Here is a 22,603-nt window from a genome sequence, read left to right on the forward strand (position 1 = left end):
AACAGAGAGCGAGAAGGGGGAGGAGCTGGAAGCATCAACTCCCATATGTGCCTTGACCAGGCAAGCCCAGGGTTTCGAACCGGCGACCTCAGCATTTCCAGGTCAACGCTTTATCCACTGCGCCACCACAGGTCAGGCCTAAAACAATTTAGAAAGTTCAGTCAAATCCCATAATGATTTGTAAGGTAATCTAAGACTGCTGATGTGCTTGACAAAGCATTAAATACTCTTTTTTCTTGCCTTGAGGTTATCTTTTCCATCATGTACATTAAATGTTGATGGAAACACATATAAGGAGTTCCCAGTTCAAGAGCAAGGTCAACCCAGTCCCATATGCATTTTAGGGGAGTTTCCTCATATCCGGCAAACATGGCTGGGTTTGCTAGGAGTCCTCTTGCAACCATCACACCTACAAATTAAAGCATATCACGTTTGTCCATACATTAAGAACTCATAGTTACAAGGTAAAATTCAAACAAACTGACAATATTAAAAATAAAATATTATTATAAGGTTTTATAATATAATGTTTAATTCAGTTATAATACAATTTATTTTGATAGTTTCTTTTCTTTTTTTAAGTCAGAGGAGAGGAGATAGTGAGGAAGACTCCTGCATGAGCCCCAACTGGGATCCACCTGGCAACCCTATCTTGAGCTGATGCTCAAGTACCGAGCTATTTTTAGCACCTGAGGCTGATGCACTCAGATCAACTGAGCCGTCCTCAGCACCTAGGGCCATGCTCAACCAACTGAGCCACTGGCTACAAGAGTGGAAGAGGAAAAGAAGGGGGAGAGAAGCAGATGGTCGCCTATCATGTGTGCCCTGACTGGGAATCTAACCCACAACTGAGCCACCAGCCAGGTCTGGTAATTCTTTTAAAGTTTAATGGTGCTTACAGGTATTTTTTTTTTTTTTTTTCTGAAGCTGGAAACAGGGAGAGACAGTCAGACAGACTCCTGCATGCGCCCGACCGGGATCCACCCGGCACGCCCACCAGGGGCTACGCTCTGCCCACCAGGGGGCAATGCTCTGCCCATCCTGGGCGTCGCCATGTTGCGACCAGAGCCACTCTAGCGCCTGAGGCAGAGGCCACAGAGCCATCCCCAGCGCCCGGGCCATCTTTGCTCCAATGGAGCCTTGGCTGCGGGAGGGGAAGAGAGAGACAGAGAGGAAAGCGCGGCGGAGGGGTGGAGAAGCAAATGGGCGCTTCTCCTGTGTGCCCTGGCTGGGAATCGAATCCGGGTCCTCCGCACGCTAGGCCGACGCTCTACCGCTGAGCCAACCGGCCAGGGCTACAGGTATTTTTTATTAAGACTTATACATTAAACAGTCTTTAGGCTTTTTGTTAAGGGTATATCCAAATTGTCGTAAATTGGGCTTACTTCCATTCTCCCACTGAGCAATAGGTACCACAGGGCTCGGTATGCCAGTAATTTAAGGGGATAATAAAACTGCCTAGCAGTCTGAAGTTCTTTTGGTTCCTATGACTGACTACTCTTGCGTTCACTATCAATTCTAGTCTAGGTGTTCTATTTTACTAATAGGCTATTTGGAAGATTCTTTTTTTGTTTTTGTTTTTTTCCAAAGTTAGAAGTGGGGAGGCAGTCAGACAGACTCCTGCATGCACCCAACCAGGATCCACCCAGCATGCCCACAAGGGGGCGATGCTCTGCCCATCTGGGGCATTGTTCCTCTGCAGGCGGAGCCATTCTAGTGCCTGAGGCAGAGGCCACAGAGCCATCCTCAGGTCCTCAGTGCCCGGGCCAACTTTGCTCCAATGGAGCCTTGGCTGTGGGAAGGGAAGAGAGAGATAGAGAGAAAGGAGAGGGGAAAGGGTGGAAAGCAGATGGGCGCTTCTCCTGTGTGCCCTGACCAGGAATCAAACCTGGGACTTCCACATGCTGGGCCGACGCTCTACCGCAGAGCCAACCGGCCAGGGCCTACCTGGAAGATTCTTAACTGGTCATTTACTGGCTATGATGGAGGCAGTAAAGTAACTGAATTTAACCCAATTAAAATAATCTATTATTTCTAAGCAGAAGAGTTAACATAATTTTAATAAATTGCTTAGCTTAAACCAGTACAAAAGAAAAATACAGTTCCAATTTGAAGAAAAAGGAAAACATTGTTATTCTCCCACCATACTTTTTTGCTAATTAGAAGACAAATATTCAAGTACTTATTTCTTACCATCTGTCCCCGTAATATGCCACACATTTTCTGCTTCTTTTAAGCTTCTGATGTCTCCATTAGCAATAACAGGTATAGACATATTTTCCTTAATTATTTTAATGGCTTCATAGTGAACTGGCTGATGTCTTTCTTCAACAGTTCTTCCATGAACTGTAATCCAAGAAACTCCTGTTGCTTCAGCTTTTCGACAAAGATCTACAGTTCTTATGATGTCATCATGGATCCTATAATTTAAAAAATATATCCATCTTTTTACAGCCCACAAATGAAAGCTGAATTAGTAAACTAAATAAAATAATATTTCATATAAAACATTAGTTTTTGCTATATGTTATCACTACATGCCGTGATTAGTGAGGTTTTTATGCTCAGGGATGAGTTCCTATTTAAGATTTCAAATTTAGCTATTTCACTGTTAGCAACAACAGGATGACACATTTTGTCTTACCCAGTGTTCCTTCCCTTTGGGTTTCATAACTGTAAAGGTCAACCAAATACTGTCACACATGAACTGAAAATGCTGTTCTAATAAGTGCTGTGCATACCCCTCCCCCAAGAGGAGAACATAATACTTTATCTTGAAATAGGTTTTTAACTTGTCACCAAAAAAACTTGAAAACTGGTTTATTTTTTTTTCATTGTGAAATTTCAGTGTACATACCATTCCTATTTTCTATTCTCGGTACTAGGAATGTTTCTTAGCATTAATGAAGTATACATAGAAAATGTTAAGGATTTCTTTTGGGATAAAGTTTTTAATAATAAAGGGAAGTTTTAATTTCTATTAAAATTACAAAGAGCCTGACCTGTGGTGGCGCAGTGGATAAAGCGCCGACCTGGAAATGCTGAGGTCGCCGGTTCGAAACCCTGGGCTTGGCCCTGGCCGGTTGGCTCAAGCGGTAGAGCATCGGCCTAGCGTGCGGAGGACCGGGGTTCGATTCCCGGCCAGGGCACACAGGAGAAGCGCCCATTTGCTTCTCCACCCTTCCGCCGCGCCTTCCTCTCTGTCTCTCTCTTCCCCTCCCGCAGCCAAGGCTCCATCGGAGCAAAAATGGCCCGGGCGCTGGGGATGGCTCTGTGGCCTCTGCCTCAGGCGCTAGAGTGGCTCTAGTCGCAACATGGCGACGCCCAGGATGGGCAGAGCATCGCCCCCTGGTGGGCAGAGCGTAGCCCCATGGTGGGCGTGCCGGGTGGATCCCGGTCGGGCGCATGCGGGAGTCTGTCTGACTGTCTCTCTCCCTCTTTCCAGCTTTAGAAAAATGCAAAAAGAGGAAAAAAAAAAAAAAAAAAAAAGAAACCCTGGGCTTGCCTGGTCAAGGCACATATGGGAGTTGATGCTTCCAGCTTCTCCCCCCTGTCTCTCTCTTCGCTCTCTCTCTCTCTCTCTCTCTCTCTCCCCCTCTCTCTCCTCTCTAAAATGAATAAATAAAATAAAAATTAAAAAAAAAATTACAAAGAGCCTGATCAGGCGGTGGCGCAGTGGATGGAGTGTCGGACTGGGATGCGGAGGACCCAGGTTCGAAACCCTGAGGTAACTAGTTTGAGTGCGGATTTTTCTGGTTTGAGCACGGGCTCACCAGCTTAAACCCAAGGTTGCTGGCTTGAGCAAGGGGTCACTCAGTCTGCTGTAGCCCCCCAGTCAAGGCACATATGAGAAAGCAGTCAATGAACAGCTAAGGTACTGCAAAGAAGAATTGATGCTTCTCATCTCTCTCCCTGTCTGTCTGTCCCTACCTGTCCCTCTCTCTGTCTCTGTCTCTGTCACACACACACAAAAAAATTACAAAGAGCCTGACCAGGTGGTAGTGCAGTGGATAGAACGTCGACCTGGGATGCTGAGGACCCAGGTTAAAAACCCCGAGGTTGCTGGCTTGAGTGCGGGTTCACTAGCTTGAGGGTGGGATCATAGACACGACCCTATGGTCATTGGCTTGAGCACTGCCTTGAGGCCCAAGGTTGCTGGCTTGTACCCAAAGTCACTGGCTTAAGAAAGGGGTCACTGGCCTGGCTGAAGCCCCCTGGTCAAAGCACATATGAGAAAACAGTCAATGAACAACTAAAGAGACACAACTACGAGTTGATGCTTCTCATCTCTCTCCCTTCCTGTCTGTTTCTCTCTTCTTTGCTAAAAAAACCTCCAAAACAACAAAAAAAAAAACAAAGAGAAAGTTGTTCTGCATTATTTTTATTTTTACTGCAAGTAAGAGGAGGGAGATAAAGAGATAGACTTCTGCATACACCCCAACCAGAATCCACCCAGTAACCCATCTGGGGCAGATGTTCTGCCCATGTGGGGCCATACTTGCAATCGAGCTATTTTTAGTGCCTGAGGCAAAGGCTCCATGGAGCCATCCTCAGTGCCCAGAACCAATGCTTTTGAACCAATTGAGCCATGGCTGTGGGAGGGAAAGAAAGAAAAAGAGAGAGAGAGGAGGGGGAGGGGTGGAGAAGCAGATAGTCGCCTTTCCTGTGTTCCCTAACCGGGAATCAAACCTGAGTTTTCTGAATTATAAATAAAAATTATGGTATATATCCATTTATTAAATATCCTGTTTCAAAATTTCCACACACCAGCTACAAATTAAGGATACCCCAGCGCCTAAGACAGAAGGAATATTCTTTTATTTCCTTAAGAACTATGTGTCAATAGATTAAAATATTGTCTTTACCTTATTTTAATAGATACTGAAAATTTGGGATTTTCCACTTGATTTCTTACTTGTTTTACCATATCTTGAACAAGCTCTGGCTTGTTAATTAAACAAGCTCCATAACCATCTGCCATTGCCCACCTGTATAAAGTAAACACAACAAATAAACTGTAAATAGCTGGAAGAGAAAATACATTCCTATAAGCACTACAAGTACATCTATCTATTTTACTATCTAGCGATCTGAAATGGAATCAGATTTTTACAATTCACAGACCCAACATTTTTAAGTGGATCAATTTAAGACTAGGACAACATGTTCCCAGATCAAAAAGTTCTTAGGGGAATGGTTTTCATTGGCAAGTGAGAAAATTAAATTAGCATTCATTCAACCAAAACAGATTTAAGTATTTATAATTAATTGCAATTATTTCAGATTTTTTACATTCCAAATTTGATGTTTATTATACATAACAAGAGGTTTTATTAGTCTTAATGGTAGAGTGATCATTTTGGTTTATAGCATTCCAATAACACTAAAAGCTTATTTAACTCTCCTAATGAGTATAAAAGTATGTCTAATCTGATTTGATTACACTGTACTTAAAACCTTGTTTTATTATTTGGACATATTTTGAATTATTGTCAAATAATCTAGTACAGTGTCATAAAGGTTGGGATATTATTGTTAAATTAAGTACATCCTATCAATACCCAGTTATTTAGAATAAACCAAATAACTGTGATAGAGAAAAAAGGTAATTATAAGAATGTATTTTTTTTTTAAAGTCTTTTTAAAGAATTTATTTCTTACTGATTTTAGAGAAAGGTAGGTTTGGAGCGGGAAGCATCAATTCGTAGTAGTTGCTTCTCATATGTGCCTGGACCAGGCAAGCCCCAGGTTTCAAACCAGCAACCTCAGTATTCCAGGTCGACACTTTACCACTGTGCCAACACAGGTCAGGCAAGAATGTATTCTTATAAAGAAAATTAATTGGGAAAAAAAATAAGTGGTGAGCTCTCAAATCATAGAATGATAGTTTCTAGAGCAAGTATGTCTGTCATAAAGTTTATGTCTGTCATAAAGTTTATGTCTGTCATAAAGTTTATGTCTGTCATAAACGTGTCATATAGCACGTTTCAGAAAGTGCTATAAACAATGCCTCAAATAGTTACTTATGAGGAGGTTCAAGGCAGATCCACAGATTAAAAAAATTCTAGTGGTGAGGTAAAATAAAACACTTGTCAGGGGTCTATACATTGTTTTAGCCATCAGAAAATGCCTTTGCATGTATGCTCCTAAATAATCTCTTATTTTTTCTTGCTTCTTTATTTAGAGCCCAAGGCTTTAATTCTATTTTCCTTGCTTTTTAATTTTTGGAAAACTAGAAAGATAGTTTACCATGTTCACAAATTTTTCTAATCTTTTTGAAAATTCTTCCAATTTCTTTGAGCTTTACCTCTGAGGGCAACCACAGTTAATGTCTATTCCATTCGCATAAGGACAGACTATACGGGCAGCATCAGATAAAAGTCTTGCATCATTAGCAGCAAACTGAACAATCAATGGGCAATCACCTGATAAAATGAACAGCTCAACATTAAAATTCACATAAACACACATAGACACATGCGAGATACCAAACGCTAGTGTTTGTAAAATAAAAAATAACTATTTTTAGCCTAACATACATCTATTTGTTCAAACCAGATAGCATTTAACTAATTTTAAACATTTTAAATTAAAAAAATTGCATTTAGTACAGATTGAACAGTATAAAGTTGGATAAAATGAAAAGTACAACACTGGACAAAGACTCTTTTTCCAATGGTGAGAATTAGTTATTGTATTGCAGAACAGTATTATGTGTGACTGTAAAATTTAAACAAATGTGAACATTCCACCTATACTGCTATGCCTACTGCAGTTTCTTTTCTTAGCTAATGTATCTGGGAGCTGTACCCAGTCTTATTTTCCTCTTTTTAGTGGCATATTTCATTGTACATAGATGGATCACATTGTTCTTCTAGATTGTTTTTCATTTATGGTTCTTGCAAACAATGTGATGAGGATACTTTTATATACAGTGCATGTTTTTTTTAGTATATTCATAGGGTAAATTCCTAGGTGTGCAATTGTTGGGTGAGCATCTAACATTTTGATAAATATTACAAATATTTCTTTCAAAAGAATTTACCAACATAAATATATACCAATATGAATGAAAGTTCTTGTTTTCTCACAGCTTATTATACATTGTATATCCAATAGTCTATATTTTTCTTTTTGGGCTCTCCATAGTCTTTGTACATTTTTCTTTGCATAATTTTTCTTTTAGTCTTTTTCTTTTATTCTTATTATAAATATTTAACTTTTTTATAGAACAGTCTCTATCATAAATATCAAAATATATTATAAAAATTTCCCCAGTTTTAGTTTGCCTTTGAGTATACTTGTGCTCTTTTCTTACTGGATAAAGAAGATGTGGCACATATACACTATGGAATACTACTCAGCCATAAGAAATGATAACATCGGATCATTTACAGCAAAATGGTGGGATCTTGATAATATGATACGAAGCGAAATAAGTAAATCAGAAAAAACCAGGAACTGCATTATTCCATACGTAGGTGGGACATAAAAGTGAAACTAAGAGACATTGATAAGAGTGTGGTGGTTACGGGGGGGAGGGGGGAAAGGGAGAGGGAAAGGGGAAGGGGGAGGGGGAGGGGCACAAAGAAAACTAGATAGAAGGTGACAGAGGACAATCTGACTTTGGGTGGTGGGTATGCAACATAATTGAACGACAAGATAACCTGGACTTGTTATCTTTGAATATATGTATCCTGATTTATTGATGTCACCCCATTAAAAAAATAAAATTATTAAAATAAATAAATAAAAAAAAATAAAAAATAAAAAAAAATAAAAAAAGTTTAAATATTTAACATGGCCAAACGTATCAGAACTTTCATAGGTAAAGGATAATTTTTTTCTATCTTTGGGTTACTGTTATAAACTCTGAATATATGTATTTTAACTTTTCTAAAGACTTTGAGGACTACTTGTATTAGACTTTCTGGGTGTTTGCCAAAATGCTGACTTCTGGATATCACCCTATTTCCCACCCATTTACAGTATTATCACAGGACTGGAGAATTTGTTTCTCCTGATGATATAAGGTACTTTCCCCTTTGAAACTCAAGAGAGTTATAGAATTTCAACCTAACATTCATCTATAGGTCTAATATAAGGTCTACCGGAAAGTTCTGTCTGTTTTTGGAATAAAACAAAAATACAAATTTTTCTTACCGTCAATAAACTTTATTAAATAATATAATTGCCATTATTATTGATTTCTTGCCAGTGTGAGGGCAATTTGTATATCCTATTTTTGAAAAATGTTTTATCTTTTTTTTGTATTTTTCTGAAGCTGGAAATGGGGAGGCAGTCAGACAGACTCCCGCATGTGCCCGACCGGGATCCACCCGGCACACCCACCAGGGGGCGATGCTCTGCCCATCCGGGGCGTCGCTCTGTCGCTACCAGAGCCACTCTAGCGCCTGGGGCAGAGGCCAAGGAGCCATCCCCAGCGCCCGGGCCATCTTTGCTCCAATGGAGCCTCGGCTGCAGGAGGGGAAGAGAGAGACAGAGAGGAAGGAAAGGGGGAGGGGTGGAGAAGCAGATGGGCGCTTCTCCTGTGTGCCCTGGCCTGGAATCGAACCCGGGACTTCCGCACGCCAGGCCGACGCTCTACCACTGAGCCAACTGGCCAGGGCCTGTTTTATCTTTTAATGCGAAAAATTGAACCAGTGCTTTTTTGATATCTTCTTCATTTTTGAATTTTTTGCCTTTCAAAAAATTTTGTAAGGACAAAAACAAGTGATAGTTGGTATTATTCCTTCACCAAACACTTTCAATAAATTTCTACATGCTTCTGTAGCATTTCTTCCTTGTTGAAATTTGTAAAAATTACAGTGGCGTAAATGAACTTTATCAGTAGCATGGGTACACTATCGCTTCACACATAAGACTAACGTGAATCAACTTTGTTTTAGTTAATTTGCTATGTCAGTATGTATACATTAAGTGAAAAAAAAATAGAGAGGCACACATGCACCAAATAAACATGTGCTTACATGTCAAAACTTGTGATAAAAACGGACAGAACTTTCCGGTAGACCTTATATATTTTTAACGCTGTGTTAGAAGCTGGGATACAAATCAGTTAAGAAATAGTTCCAGATCTCAAGGAGCCCATAAGTACAACATAAAGCCTGTGCTTCAAAGAAAGGACACGAGTGGAGGGGGATTAGGAAAGTACCTTGGCCACAAAACTTGAGAGCTGCATTAAGAAGCATAAACTAGGCCCTGGCCGGTTGGCTCACTGGTAGAGCGTCGGCCTGGCGTGCAGGGGTCCCGGGTTCGATTCCCAGCCAGGGCACACAGGAGAAGTGCCCATCTGCTTCTCCACCCCTCCCCCTCTCCTTCCTCCCTCTCTCTCTTCCCCTCCCGCAACGAGGCTCCATTGGAGCAAGGATGGCCTGGGCGCTGGGGATGGCTCCTTGGCCTCTGCCCCAGGCGCTAGAGTGGCTCTGGTCTCAAAAGAGCAACACCCCGGATGGGCAGAGCATCGCCCCCTGGTGGGCAGAGCGTCGCCCCCTGGTGGGCGTGCCGGGTGGATCCCGGTCGGGCGCATGCGGGAGTCTGTCTGACTGTCTCTCCCCGTTTCCAGCTTCAGAAAAATACAAAAAAAAAAAAAAAAAGAAGAAGAAGCATAAACTATTATTTCCCAGAGAAATACGAGGTACGTGTGGCTGAAGATATTCTAGGTAGAGAAGAGAGAGAGACTAGGGCATATTTAGGGCCTTAAAATAACTTAGTATTGTGAATAATAAAATCGGCAGGCTGTGAAGAGAAACTACTGGAAGATAAAGCTGCAGATGTATTCAGAGACTAGGTCATGAAAAATGTCATGTATTATTCACAGGTGCTGGAATTTAACTCTTTAGGTCAGTGGTTCTCAATCTTTAGCAAGCTTAGGCTTTTTAAAACAGACGCATGGACCATATATCCAGAGTTTCTAATTCAGGAGGCCTGGGGTGGAGCCCAGGAATTTCCAGTTCTAACAAGTTTCCAGATGCTGCTGGGGCTGCTGGTCTGGGGAGTCACACTTTGAAAATCACTGCTTTAGACAATGAGAGGTCTAAAAGACGTGATCAAGTTGACATTTTAGAAAAGCTCGCTTTGGGCTGACTGGACGGTAATCTGGAATGGTACAAGACTCTGGAGAGGGAGAGAGGTGCCTAATCTCTCAGTCTAGGTGAGAGAAAGGGGGCTGAGGGAGGCCTACCCGTACACCAGCCATAGTGTGAAGACACTCAGTAAAAACATAGTTTAAAAAAACTTATTAAAAACATGAAAAGGTTGTGGGTTCTATCCCTGGTCAGAGCACACACAGGAACAGATTGATGTTTCTGTCTCTCTCTCTTCCTCCATCCTCTCTCTAAAATCAATTAAAAATATTATTTGTTTAAGAAAAACATATAAAACGAAAAGATTTAAAAAGAAAATCTCTGCACTGTGTTGTCTCTGATTAGACAAGATAGTTGAGTTTTGTTTTGTTATTTTTTCCAAGTTTTATAAAGTGAACAAACTCTAAGTCTCACATACCTTGGTTTGTGGTAAATTCACTGTCCCTGGCTTTTACAGATCTGACAAAATCAGCAGCAACGATCATTGGTGTATAGCACAGATCACAACTATATTTTCTTACCAGTGTTCTAAAAGCCAACCTTTAAATAGATAAAACTTTAATTAGGCATTTAGCAATCACCAATCATATGTACTTCCCAGTGTAATTTAGTTAATTATTAAATATAAATATATATGTATATATATGTATACACATATATATATATAAAGTCAGTGAGAAAAAGGAGGCAGAGACAGACTCCCACATGCTCCCCAATAGGGATCCACCCAGAAAGCCCACTAGGGGGCGATGTTCTGCCCATCTGGGGTATTGCTCTGTTGCTCAGCAACCAAACTCTTCTTAGCGCTTGAGGAGGGAGGCCATGGAGCCATCCTCAGTACCTGGGCCAACTCTCTCCAATTGAGATATGGCTGCAGGAGGGGAAAAGAAAGAGAGAGAGAGAGAAGCGAGAGGGGAAGGGGTGGAGTAGATGGGTGCTTCTCCTGTGTGCCCTGACCTGGGACATCCACATGCTGGGCCAGTGCTCTACCACTGAGCCAACTGGCCAGGGCCAAATATTAAATATTTATTAGAGGATAGTTCTGCCCATGGGACGATGGAGGAGATATACTTTCCCCTGTAATTCCTGCTGAGTATAATTAAAAACCCTGGATGCTATATGTAAAACAAACATAAAATCTGAAAGGTGGGGAGAAAAGAGCAGACAGGCTAGTGACCTCAGTATTTGAGGAATGGCAATAGTGAATTCCCTGGTTTTCTTTTTGCCTCAAATATTCCAGAATTGGAGCTGAAGAAGCTGGCAACCAGGAAATACCAACAAGCAAGTCTGCTGTCCCTAACCAAAGGACTAGGAAAGGGGTGGTCTAACAAGACAGAAAACATTAAATAATAGCAGCTCTACTCCAGCCAATCACTAAGAAAAACTGTGGTTCCACCTCCACAAAGGTTGAATGGCGAGCCTAGATTTCTATCTTTTCAAAAGGCTGTAACAAGGTTCTCCAACACCAGTCCAAATCAGTACCAGAGGGGGCTCTGATGGTGGGACTTCAATCCCTGCTGGCAAGTAACAAGGTGCCCTTCAGCAGTATCAGTGGAGACCTCATGGGGAGCCTGGACTTCCACATCTACCCAGCAGTAGTGGGGTGCCCTTTCCCTCTCCACTGGGAGTAGTTATCAGAGCATGTTTAGTGAAGAACCAGGGTTTTTGACATCGCCCAGTCATTACTATGGGGAGCTAGAGCTCTCACCCCTGCTCAGCAGTAGTGAGGAGCCCACTGTCCACAGAACGTCAAAGCAGACTAAGTGGGAAGCCAGATTCTCTCTCCGCCTGATCATGATGAGGTGGTGCCTCAGCCTTCCCTGGTTGCAGTAGTGCCACAAATAAGACAGAATCAATGTCAGCTATCATAGTAACAGGCTAAGGAAAAAAATCATACATCAGTTGATGGAGAAAAGGCATTTGACTAAATAATATTCATGGTAAAAAAAAATCTCAGAAAAACAGGAATAGAAGGGATCTTTCTCAACATGATAAAAAGCACCCACATAAAGCCCTACAGCTAACATTATACTTAAAGGTAATATATGACTTCCCCCCAGATTAAGAACAAGGCAAAGACATCTGAGCTCATCATCCTTATTCAACACAGTGCTGGGGCTGTTAGAGTAAAATGGCATGAAAAAGAAACAAAAGGTATATGATGAAAAGGAAGAAATAAAAGTGTTCCTGCCTAGCATGTGGTGTCATAGTGGATAAAGCATAGACCTAGAACACTGAGGTTGCCAGTTCGAAACCCTGGGCTTGCCTGGTCAAGGCACATATGGGAGTTGATGCTTCCTGCTCCTCCCCCTAATCTCTCTCTCTCTCCTCTCTAAGAAATGAATAAATACTTAAAAAAAAAGAATTAAGTTCCATTAAAAAAAAAGTGTTCCTATTTGTTGATGACATAATTGTTTACATAGATAATTGGAAGGAATTTACCAAAAAGCTTTCTAGAGCCATCCAGTGAGTTCAAGTGTGCAGGATACAAGATAAACTATGAAAATAAATTTTATTTCTATATACCAGCAATTAACAGATGGACACTGAAATTAAAAGTATAATATTATTTACAATCACTCAAAAAAAATAATTTGGTATAAGTCTAACAAAATACAGACCTTACATGCTCAAAATTACACAATATCTAAATAAATTTTGATATACTGTGTTCATGAGTTGGGTGACTCAGCATAATAGGGAATTCAATTCTCTCCAAGTTGATATGAATATTTAATACAATTCTTACAAAAATTCCATAAAGATATTTTGTAGATACAGACAAGATCATTATAAAATATATTTTTAGAACAGCAAATGAGCTAGAATAGCTAAAACAATTTTGAAAAAGAAAAATAAAATGGGAAAGGGACTCAGTTTGTCTGATTTTAAGATTTAGTGTCTAGCTAGCTGTAGTAATCAAGACTGTGACATTGGTAGAGGAATAGACAAATAGATCAATGGAACAGAAGAAAGAATCCAGATAAAGAGCTATACAAACACATCCAACTAATTTCTGACAAAAATGCAAAAGTAATTAAAACTAGACAGATGCCTTTTCAATAAATGGTGCTGACATAATTAAGGGAAATAAAATGAACCTTAACCTGACTCATACAAAAAAATAACTGAAAATTGATTCTACACTTAAATGTAAAACATAAAGCTTAAGACTTTTAGAGAGCCCTGTCCGGGTAGCTCATTTGGTTAAAGCGTTGTCCCGATATGCCAAGGTTGTATGTTCAATCTCTGGTCAGGGCACATACAAGAAGCAACCAATGAAGGTACAACTAAGTGGAAGAACAAATCAATGTTTCTTTCTGTTTCTCTCTCTCTCTCTCTCTCTCCCCTCCCTTCTTCTCTCTTTCTAAATTCAAGAAATAAAAAAATAAAAAAATAACTTTTAGAGAAATAGGAGAAAATCTTTAGAATCTAGAGCTACACAAAGATTTCTTATACTCAAACCAAAAGCACAATTAAAAAAATATTGATAAATTAGATTTAATTACTAAATAAAAATCTTTTGCTCTACAAAATACAGTTCATTAAGAGGATGAAAAGATAAACTACATACTGGGAAAAATATTTGCAAACCACAAATCTGACAGGAGTAGTATCAAAATACATAGAGAACGCTCAAAACTCAATAGTAAACAAAAACTTAAGAACAACAGAATAAGCTGATTCAGACATGGGCAAAGGACTTGAACAGAGTTCTCCAGAGAAGATAATACATATGGCCAAAAGCCCATAAAAAGATACTCAACATCGTTAGTAAAATATAAGTCAAAACCACAATGAGGTATCACTACATATCCATTAGAATAACTAATAAAAAACAAAAACAAGTGTTGGTGATGATCTTGAGAAATCAGAACTCTTGTGCACTACAGATGGTAATGTAAAGTGGTAAAGCCACTATGAAAAACAATATGGAGATCCCTTAAAAAACTTAAAATAGAATTACCACATGATACAGTAATTCTACTTCCGGGCATGTACCCAAAAGAATTGAAAGTAGGGTCTGGAAGAGCTATGTATACACCCATGTTCAAAGCAGCATTATTAGCACTAGCCAAAAAATGGAAGCAGCCCAAGTGTTCATCAATTAATAAATGAATAAACAAAAGGTGGTATATACATACAATGAAATATCATTCAGTCTTAAAAAGGAAATTCTGATATATGCTGCAACATGGATGAACCTTGAGGACATGATATTAATTGAAATAAGCTAGACTGAAAAAGACAAATATGGTGCAATTCCATTTAGATGAAGTACAGTGTATACAGACTAGTCAAATTCATAGAGGGAGAGAGAATGATTCTTTTTTTTTTTTTTTTTTAATTTTTATTTTATTTATTCATTTTAGAGAAGAGAGAGAGAGGAGAGAGAGACAGTGGGGAGGAGCTGGAAGGATCAACTCCCATATGTGCCTTGACCAGGCAAGCCCAGGGTTTCGAACCGGCGACCTCAGCATTTCCAGGTCGACGCTTTATCCACTGCGCCACCACAGGTCAGGCGAGAGAATGGTTCTTGCTAGCAGCTGGGGCAACAGGGAATGAGATGGTTGTTTAACAGGTATAAAGTTTCATTTTGTAAGATGAAAACAGACTAGCTATATAAGGTGAATGTACTTAATAGTACTAAACTGTACACTTAAAAATGTTTAAAATAGTAATTTTAAATTGTATGTTTTTTACCACTATTGAAAAATTTAAAAACTTAACTCAATAATAAAAAAGCAAACAATCCAAGTAGAACATTAGCAAAAGACATAAAAAAATTTTCTCCAACAATATACAGATGGCAAATAAGCACATGAAAAGGTGTTTAATGCCATCAGACATACAGGAAATGGACATCAAAACCACTATGAAATATCACTGTAAGCAGAATGGCTAAAATAAAAAACAGTGATGTTATAAAAAGTTGGTGAGGAGGAGAAGGAGAAACCAGATCCCTCCTACATTGTTGGTAGGAATATAAAACAGTACAATCTAGAAAAGTTTGGCAGTTTCTTAAAAAACTAAACATAACTACCATATGACCCAGCAATTGTACTCCTGGGGATTTGTCCTAGATAAGTGAAGACTTATGTTTACACAAAACAACCTGTGTATGAATGCTTATGTTTATTTACTATCCATTATATCTTTATAGTTGGGAGTTATAAGCACTATAATTTTTATAGATTTAAAAATTGAGGCTTGGCCTGACCAGGTGATGGTACAGTGGGTAGAGCATCAGACTGGAACAGAGGACCCATGTTCGAAATCCCAACGTCTTCTGCTTGAATGCAGGCTCATCCAGCTTGAGAGCGGCCTCACCAGCTTGAGCGCAGGGTCATTGGCTTAAGCGTGGCATCATAAACATGAACCCATGGTCACTGGCTTGAACCCAAAGGTAACTAGCTTGAGCCCAAGGTTGCTGGCTTGAGCAAGGGATCATTGGCTTGGCTGGACTCCCCCATTTAAGGCACATATGAGAAACCAATCAATGAACAACTAAGGTGACACAATGAAGAACTGATGTTTCTCATCTCTCTCCCTTCTTATCTGTCTGTCCCTTTCTCTGTCTCTCTGGTTAAAAAAAAAATTTTAAAAATTGAAGCTTGGAGAAGTTAATTATTTATGCAGGACCACACACATATGAAGCAAGTGGTAACACCAGGACTCAATCCTAGATCATGACCTCAAAGCTAATTGTCTGCAGAACCTATGTGGTGAAGTGGTTTTACATTAAAAAGTCAGAGCATAAAAAGGAAATCACCATTTTAACAATACTTACTTTGAATATCGAACCATTGGAGCAGAGACTTTTACCAGCTGCCCAGAATGAAACAGTTCTATTGGATCTTTTTTTCTTTCTTGACATATTGTGGTTTGTATGCAGTCGCTCTTCATGAACATAGATTTGTTTCAAATCTGAAAAAAAAAATCAGTTTACATTAAAAAAAAAACGTTACTTTCATTAGATTAATTCCTAGTCACTCAAGTCAGAAAATTCCATAAGTGTGTTAACCAAAGTGGTACCTTTAATTAAATCTTGAGGACATCTTCATTGCCCCACAATCTCTGTACATACTCATCATCCTCGTCCTGTTGGTCTTTTCTGAATCCCAGGTACAGCTGATTTTATTTACCCATTACACCCATTCCTTTGTTTTTACCATATGCCTCAGCAATTATTTTTATATTAACACATATCTATCCTTGATGAGTTTTGAGGGCATGGACATTATTTATTCATTCAACATTAGGTTCCTGCTATACATGGAAAATACAGACGAAAATACATTTCCTATGTCCTTAAAAACCTACTAGATATGCACAAAACAGTAGCTCCAAAACATACATGCACACACACAATTTAACTACTGTGGAAATAACTGCCAAGAGTAGTGGTTTTCAACCGCCGGTCAGTGAAAAGAGTTAACCACCCCGATGTATGAAGATTATAAACTCAATGATTATACTTTTTTTTTTTTTTTGGTGACAGAGACAGAAAGAGAGATGTAGAGAGGGGCAGATAGAGACAGACAGGAAGGGAGAGAGATGAGAAGCATCAATTTTTCATTGCACCACCTTAATTGTTCATTGATTGGTTTCTCATATGTGCCTTAACCAGGGGACTACAGCAAAGCGAGTGACCCTTGTTCAAGCTATGTCTATGACCCCACACTCAAACTGGTAAGCCTACACTCAAGCCAGATGAGCCTGTGTTCAAGCTAGTGACCTCGAGATTTCAAACCTGGGTCCTCTGTGTCCCAGTCCGACACTCTATCCACTGCACCACTGCCTGGTCAGGTTAGACTCAAGGATTATGGACACCATAATTTTCATACATCAGGATGGGTAACTCTTTCATGTGTTGGCACTAGACCAACGTTTGAAAAACACTGGTCTAGCAAAGGGGAGCCATCAACAACGGAGGAAGGAAAGCTTGACCTGACACTATGTGGGACATGGAGGATCTACAGACACCACCAGGTATAAAAACAGATACTTGAAAGTGCTTGATGTTTTCAGTGAACCATTAGTGGTTTATTGTTGCCTGAGTTCTAACTCAACTAGAGAGTGAGAGGGCCCAGGTAATAATGGGACTTATACACCAGATTAAGAATTTTTTTAGATTTAGAAATGTAGGGCAGCAATTTTCAACCTTTTCCATCTCATGGCATATACAAACTAATTACTAAAAGTCTATGGCACACAAAAAATCTTCTAATCTTACAAAAAAAATACGTATCATTTTGATTCACACTGAATGGTTATTGTTGTTGTCTGTTGTCATCTTTTTATTTGACTATCTAAGGAAAAAAGAGGTCAGGTATTGCATGTTTCTATTTTTATTATTATTATTATTATTTTTTTACAGAGGCAGAGATAGACAGGGACAGACAGACAGGAACGGAGAGAGATGAGAAGCACCAATCATCAGCTTCTCCTTGCGCGTTGCAACTTCTTAGCTGTTCATTGATTGCTTTCTCACATGTGCCTTGACCGCGGGCCTTCAGCAGACCAAGTAACCCCCTGCTGGAGCCAGCGACCTTGGGTCTAAGCTGGTGAGCTCTTTGCTCAAGCCAGATGAGCCTGCGCTCAAGCTGGCGACCTCGGGGTCTCGAACCTGGGTCCTTCCACATCCCAGTCCGACGCTCTATCCACTGCGCCACCACCTGATCAGGCTATTTTTATTATTATTTTTAATTTAATTTTAATTTTTTATTTTTTACAGAGAGAGTCAGAGAGAGGGTAGATAGGGACAGACAGACAGGAATGGAGAGAGATGAGAAGCATCAATCATTAGTTTTTCATTGTAAGACCTTAGTTGTTCATTGATTGCTTTCTCATATGTGCCTTGACAGTGGGCCTTCAGCAGACCGAGAAATCCCTTGCTTGAGCCAGTGACCTTGGGTCCAAGCTGGTGAGCTTTGCTCAAACCAGATGAGCCCGCGCTCAAGCTGGTGACCTCGGGGTCTTGAACCTGGGTCCTCCGCATCCCACTCCGACACTCTATCCACTGCGCCACTGCCCGGTCAGGCTATTATTATTATTATTATTTTTGTGAGAGAGACAGAAAGAGGGACAGATAGAGTCAGACAGGCAGGAAGGGGAAGGGAGAGAGATGAGAAGGGGAAGGGAGAGAGATGAGAACCATCAATCATCAGTTTTTCACTGCGACACCTTAGTTGTTCATTGATTGCTTTCTCATATATGCCTTGACTGGGGAGGGGGGCTGCAATGGAGTGAGTGACCCCTTGCTCAAGCCAGCAACCTTGGGCTCAAGCTAGTGACCTTTGGGCTTAAGCCAGCGATCATGGGGTCATGTCTGTGATCCCAAGCTCAAGCTGGCGACCCTGGGGTTTCAAACTTGGGTCCTCCATGTCCCAATCCAAAGCTCTATCACTGAGCCACTGCTTAGTCAGGCAGGTATTGCATTTTTAAAAAAATTCTTGTGGCATACTGGTTGAAAATCACTGATGTACGGCCTTGGTTCTTAGCCATTTTCCTCTTCCATGGGAGATTTTTACATATACACTCAACATGTTAACATGAGCATGTAACATTTCTTATTTATTTATTTATTTATTTTAGAGAGGAGAGAGAGAGAGAAAGGGGGGAGGAGAAGGAAGCATCAACTCCCATATGTGCCTTGACCAGATAAGTGATAAGTGCAGGGTTTTGAACCGGCGACATTAGCGTTACAGGTTGACGCTTTATCCACTGCGCCACCACAGATCAGGCCGTGCACGTAACATTTCCATGGGTATACCACATATTTTTGTTCAGGCCGTATGTCTCTCCTTGTTACTAGTTGTAATTGAAAATTTTTAGCAGGGAAATAAATTACACAACCAGATTTCTGATTTAGAAAGATTTCACTAGAAGTTGTAGGGCTGTTGGGAAAATATCAGTGGGAGGCCATTGTAGTTGATCAGGCCATGCATATAATGAGTGTCTGACCTAAGACCTAGGAGTGGAATAGAGAAGGAGAACAAATTTAGGAGTTATTTGGAAATAAGCTGGCAATGTATTTAGGAGGTGGAAATTCCTTTATAACATATAAAGGTGAATCACTTTATAACAGTGAGTGCTACATAGGAAGAAGAAATTCTAGAATGACATGTACACTTTTGGCTTGAGAGACAGAATGGATGGCAATTCCAAACCATGAGATAGAGAAGCAGAGGGAGAAATAGATTTTGTCAGAGAAACATGAGTTCACATCTGGGCATAGTGAACTTGATGTGCTCATGGGATGGATTTACAGAGGGTGATGCTTCATAACTGGTCATAAAGATATAGTGCTCAGGAAAATGTTTTTAACATTTAGCTAATAAATTGAATTTAAAAACATAGACAATACTTAAGGATGCCTTATCTTGCAAGACACCCTTTAAAACAGGGTTAGTCAACCTTTTTATACCTACCACCCACTTTTGTATCTCTGTTAGTAGTAAAATTTTCTAACCGCCCACTGGTTCCACAGTAATGGTGATTTATAAAGTAGGGAAGTAGCTTTACTTTATAAAATTTATAAAGCAGAGTTACAGCAAGTTAAAGCATATAATAATAATTACCAAGTACTTTATATCAGATTTCCACTAAGTTTGGCAGAATAAATCTTTATAAAACAACTTACTATAGTTAAATCTATCTTTTTATTTATACTTTGGTTGTTCCACTACTGCCCACCATGAAAGCTGGAATGCCCACTAGTGGGTGGTAGGGACCAGGTTGACTACCACTACTTTAAAACATCAACATTTAAGAGAAAAAGAATGCAAAAGAGACAGAGATGAACTCTGGACCTGGGAAGAAACCTGGAGAATGATATTCAAAAACCAAGAGAGAGGAGAGTATTACGAAGAGGGAGGGGATAAGCATCTTAAACATCACAGAAAAGTTAAGGTAAAGACTAAGAAGTGTGTAATGGCAACTAGATCATTAGTGATTTTTAGCAAGAACAATTTCATTCTTGTAATTTGTTGAATAAATTCATTAATCAGTAGCTCTCAACCAAGATAGTAGGTTAGAATGACATGGGAGCATTTAAGAATCAGGATGCCCAAACCATATCCCAGACCAATTAAATGTGAATCTTTGGGCTTAGGATTTTGGCATCAGAAATTGTTAAAGCTCTCCAGGTGTTTTCAATGTGCAACAAAGCGGTGTTTTCAATGTGCAACAAATCTTGTTTATAAACTCAGGCTGGTATATATAGTAGGGGCTCAAAACCCTTCACTGAATGAATAAATATCATGCAACTTTTCTAAAATATTCCAATGTAAAGACCAAGAAAAACAAATTTCGTATTTCAGAGCATTACTTAAAATTTTGTGTTACAGATAATGAAACCTGAGTCTGAGCACATTGCCCTTGGCAATTCCCGTGACCTCCATTTAGAACCATCAATTATTAATATATTCACACCATGATTGAGATCAAACAAGTTCAATTAGGGAAAAACTTGAGACAAAGAGAAAGCATAATGTAGTGTATCATGAGACTTGCTCACCTGAGCTGTTATAAGTATTGTGGGGAAAACAGCTGTGTTAGGCTTGTTGGCTTGCACTTTGCATGTTTAGTATTGATACATGAAATGGCAGAGGCACTTGAGTATAGCTTATGGATGCTTGCCCTCAAGGCGGATTGCAGATGACTTGCCCACCACTGTGAGAGATCAGTTGGCCAGTTTGTTCGCCTGCTGAGAAGTGGTTTTCCCCTGCTGGTTTGCTTGTCTGCAGTTGTGAGACTCTATTCAACAAGAATGGCCCATTGCTTTCCAGCTCCACAGTTCCTCTATCCCAGGGGTCCCCAAACTACGGGCCCACGGGCCGCATGTGGCCCCCTGAGGCCATTTATCCGGCCCCCGCTGCACTTCCGGAAGGGGCACCTCTTTCATTGGTGGTCAGCGAGAGGAGCACTGTATGTGGCAGCACCGCAAAGTGCGGCGTCGCTCTCGTACAGTACTACTTCCAGTGACACGGGACGCAGGCCTCATGGCTCCAGAAGTGCATATCACTTGTTACGGCTAGCAGTGACAAATAAGGAACCGGACATTGACCATCTCATTAGCCAAAAGCAGGCCCATAGTTTCCATTGAAATATTGGTCAGTTTGTTGATTTAAATTTACTTGTTCTTTATTTTAAATATTTTATTTGTTCCCGTTTTGTTTTTTTACTTTAAAATAAGGCATGTGCAGTGTGCATAGGGATTTGTTCATAGTTCTTTTTATAGTCCAGCCCTCCAACAGTCTGAGGGACAGTGAACTGGCCCCCTGTGTAAAAAGTTTGGGGACCCCTGCTCTGTCCTCTGCCCAAATCCAATGTGAACCTGCCTGGCTTAGATCAGCAGCTTTACAAGTATTAAATGCATTTAGAGCCTGACCAGGCTGTGGCACAGTGGATAAAGCGATGGACTGGGACCCAGAGTTGAAACTTCAAGGTTGCCAGTTTGAGCTTAAGGTCACCGGCTTGGCTGGAGCCCCCCAGACAAGGCACATATGAGAGACCAATGAATGAACAAACTAAGGTGACGTTTGTTCATGAATGAAGAACTGACGCTTCTCATCTCTCTCCCTTCCTGTCTCTGTCACACACAAAAAAATGCATTTAGATTTATCAAGTACTTAGAAAAGCCTTTAGCACAGGGTAACTATATATAATTGTACTTTCTTGAAATACTCTCAGCAAAATTAAGAGAACCACGTAGGTCTGAATTGGGAAAATATAGCTCCCTGAATATATAAAGGAAAAATTGTATTAGTTTCTTTTCATGAAGAAATGCTTAAACTAACCTTACATCGTGATTGATCTGTTAATTTGTCAGAACTTATCTTGGGAGAAATCTATGTAAATGAATAATGCAGATGTTAACAGTGGAGATGAGGATGAACTTGATTTTACAGCTTCAGTGCTATTAGTTGAGACATGATAAATCTATCAATTTGTAATACTAAAAAGTTTGGCATCACTCGTAGCACGTGGCTGAGACCGAGAGGAAGTAATAAAGCAGGTTCTGATCACCGGGGATGGAGGACAGAGACTGAGTCCACTAGTTTTTTCCTGGTTCAGTCTCCCTTCTTCACCGATTCTCGGCTCTCCCTAACTCTACTCATACCGGGCAACTTTCCTTCCCGGGCTTTTCCCGCCTGTCTTTACCCCAGGATGGAGAATGGAGGCGCGGGACAGACAGCTAGCCCCCGCCAGCCGGGCTTAGGGAACGCAGAAAGCCCTGATCTCAGGTTCAATACTTGCTCTAGCTAGGGCGCGGCGGCCACGTCCCGGCGCCCACCTCCTCTTCCGCGCGGGAACCACACCAGCCCCGCGGCGTGGCGCAAGACGGCAGAAAGCGCGGGCCTCGCAGCTTCGTCTTCCGGGTGCGGAGAGCCCCTAGCGCCCGCCTACTACCGCCGGCCGCAGCTGCCAGCCAGGCCCGGGCCAGCGGCCCCGAATAGGACAATTCTTCAGGCTGGCCGGGAGCCGTGGGC

At 40.6% G+C, this 22,603-nt stretch overlaps 1 protein-coding gene across 6 annotated transcripts; it reads right to left on the reverse strand.

Moving 5' to 3' along the window:
* Window positions 1–22,596, reverse strand: DUS4L (dihydrouridine synthase 4 like). 6 transcript variants are annotated; one of them, XM_066342439.1, is made up of 7 exons: window positions 22,408–22,596; window positions 15,898–16,034; window positions 10,525–10,646; window positions 6,308–6,425; window positions 4,866–4,988; window positions 2,194–2,420; window positions 1–409 (listed from the first exon to the last, which is right to left on the reverse strand). In XM_066342439.1, exons 2-7 carry the CDS (start codon window positions 16,017–16,019, stop codon window positions 162–164), a joined length of 960 nt encoding a protein of 319 aa, XP_066198536.1. In that variant the 5' UTR covers window positions 16,020–16,034; window positions 22,408–22,596; the 3' UTR covers window positions 1–161. The 6 variants fall into 6 exon arrangements, with proteins under 6 accessions (XP_066198536.1, XP_066198535.1, XP_066198537.1 ...); XM_066342438.1 differs by having other exon boundaries at window positions 22,371–22,596; XM_066342440.1 differs by having other exon boundaries at window positions 22,367–22,596.
* Between the last annotated feature and the right edge of the window lie 7 nt (window positions 22,597–22,603).

This window comes from Saccopteryx leptura, chromosome 6 (assembly GCF_036850995.1).
Source record: "Saccopteryx leptura isolate mSacLep1 chromosome 6, mSacLep1_pri_phased_curated, whole genome shotgun sequence".
NCBI lineage: Eukaryota > Metazoa > Chordata > Mammalia > Chiroptera > Emballonuridae > Saccopteryx > Saccopteryx leptura.

Bases quoted from the DNA above. Each gene is read 5' to 3' on its own strand.
- DUS4L (XM_066342439.1), bottom strand. From the start codon at position 16,019: ATGTTCATGAAGAGCGACTGCATACAAACCACAATATGTCAAGAAAGA. The intron at 6,426-10,524 runs GTATGTGAGACT...TCATTTTATCAG, and splicing joins TGAATTTACCACAAACCAAG to GTGATTGCCCATTGATTGTT. The intron at 4,989-6,307 runs GTAAAGCTCAAA...TACTTTATACAG, and splicing joins AACTGTGGTTGCCCTCAGAG to GTGGGCAATGGCAGATGGTT.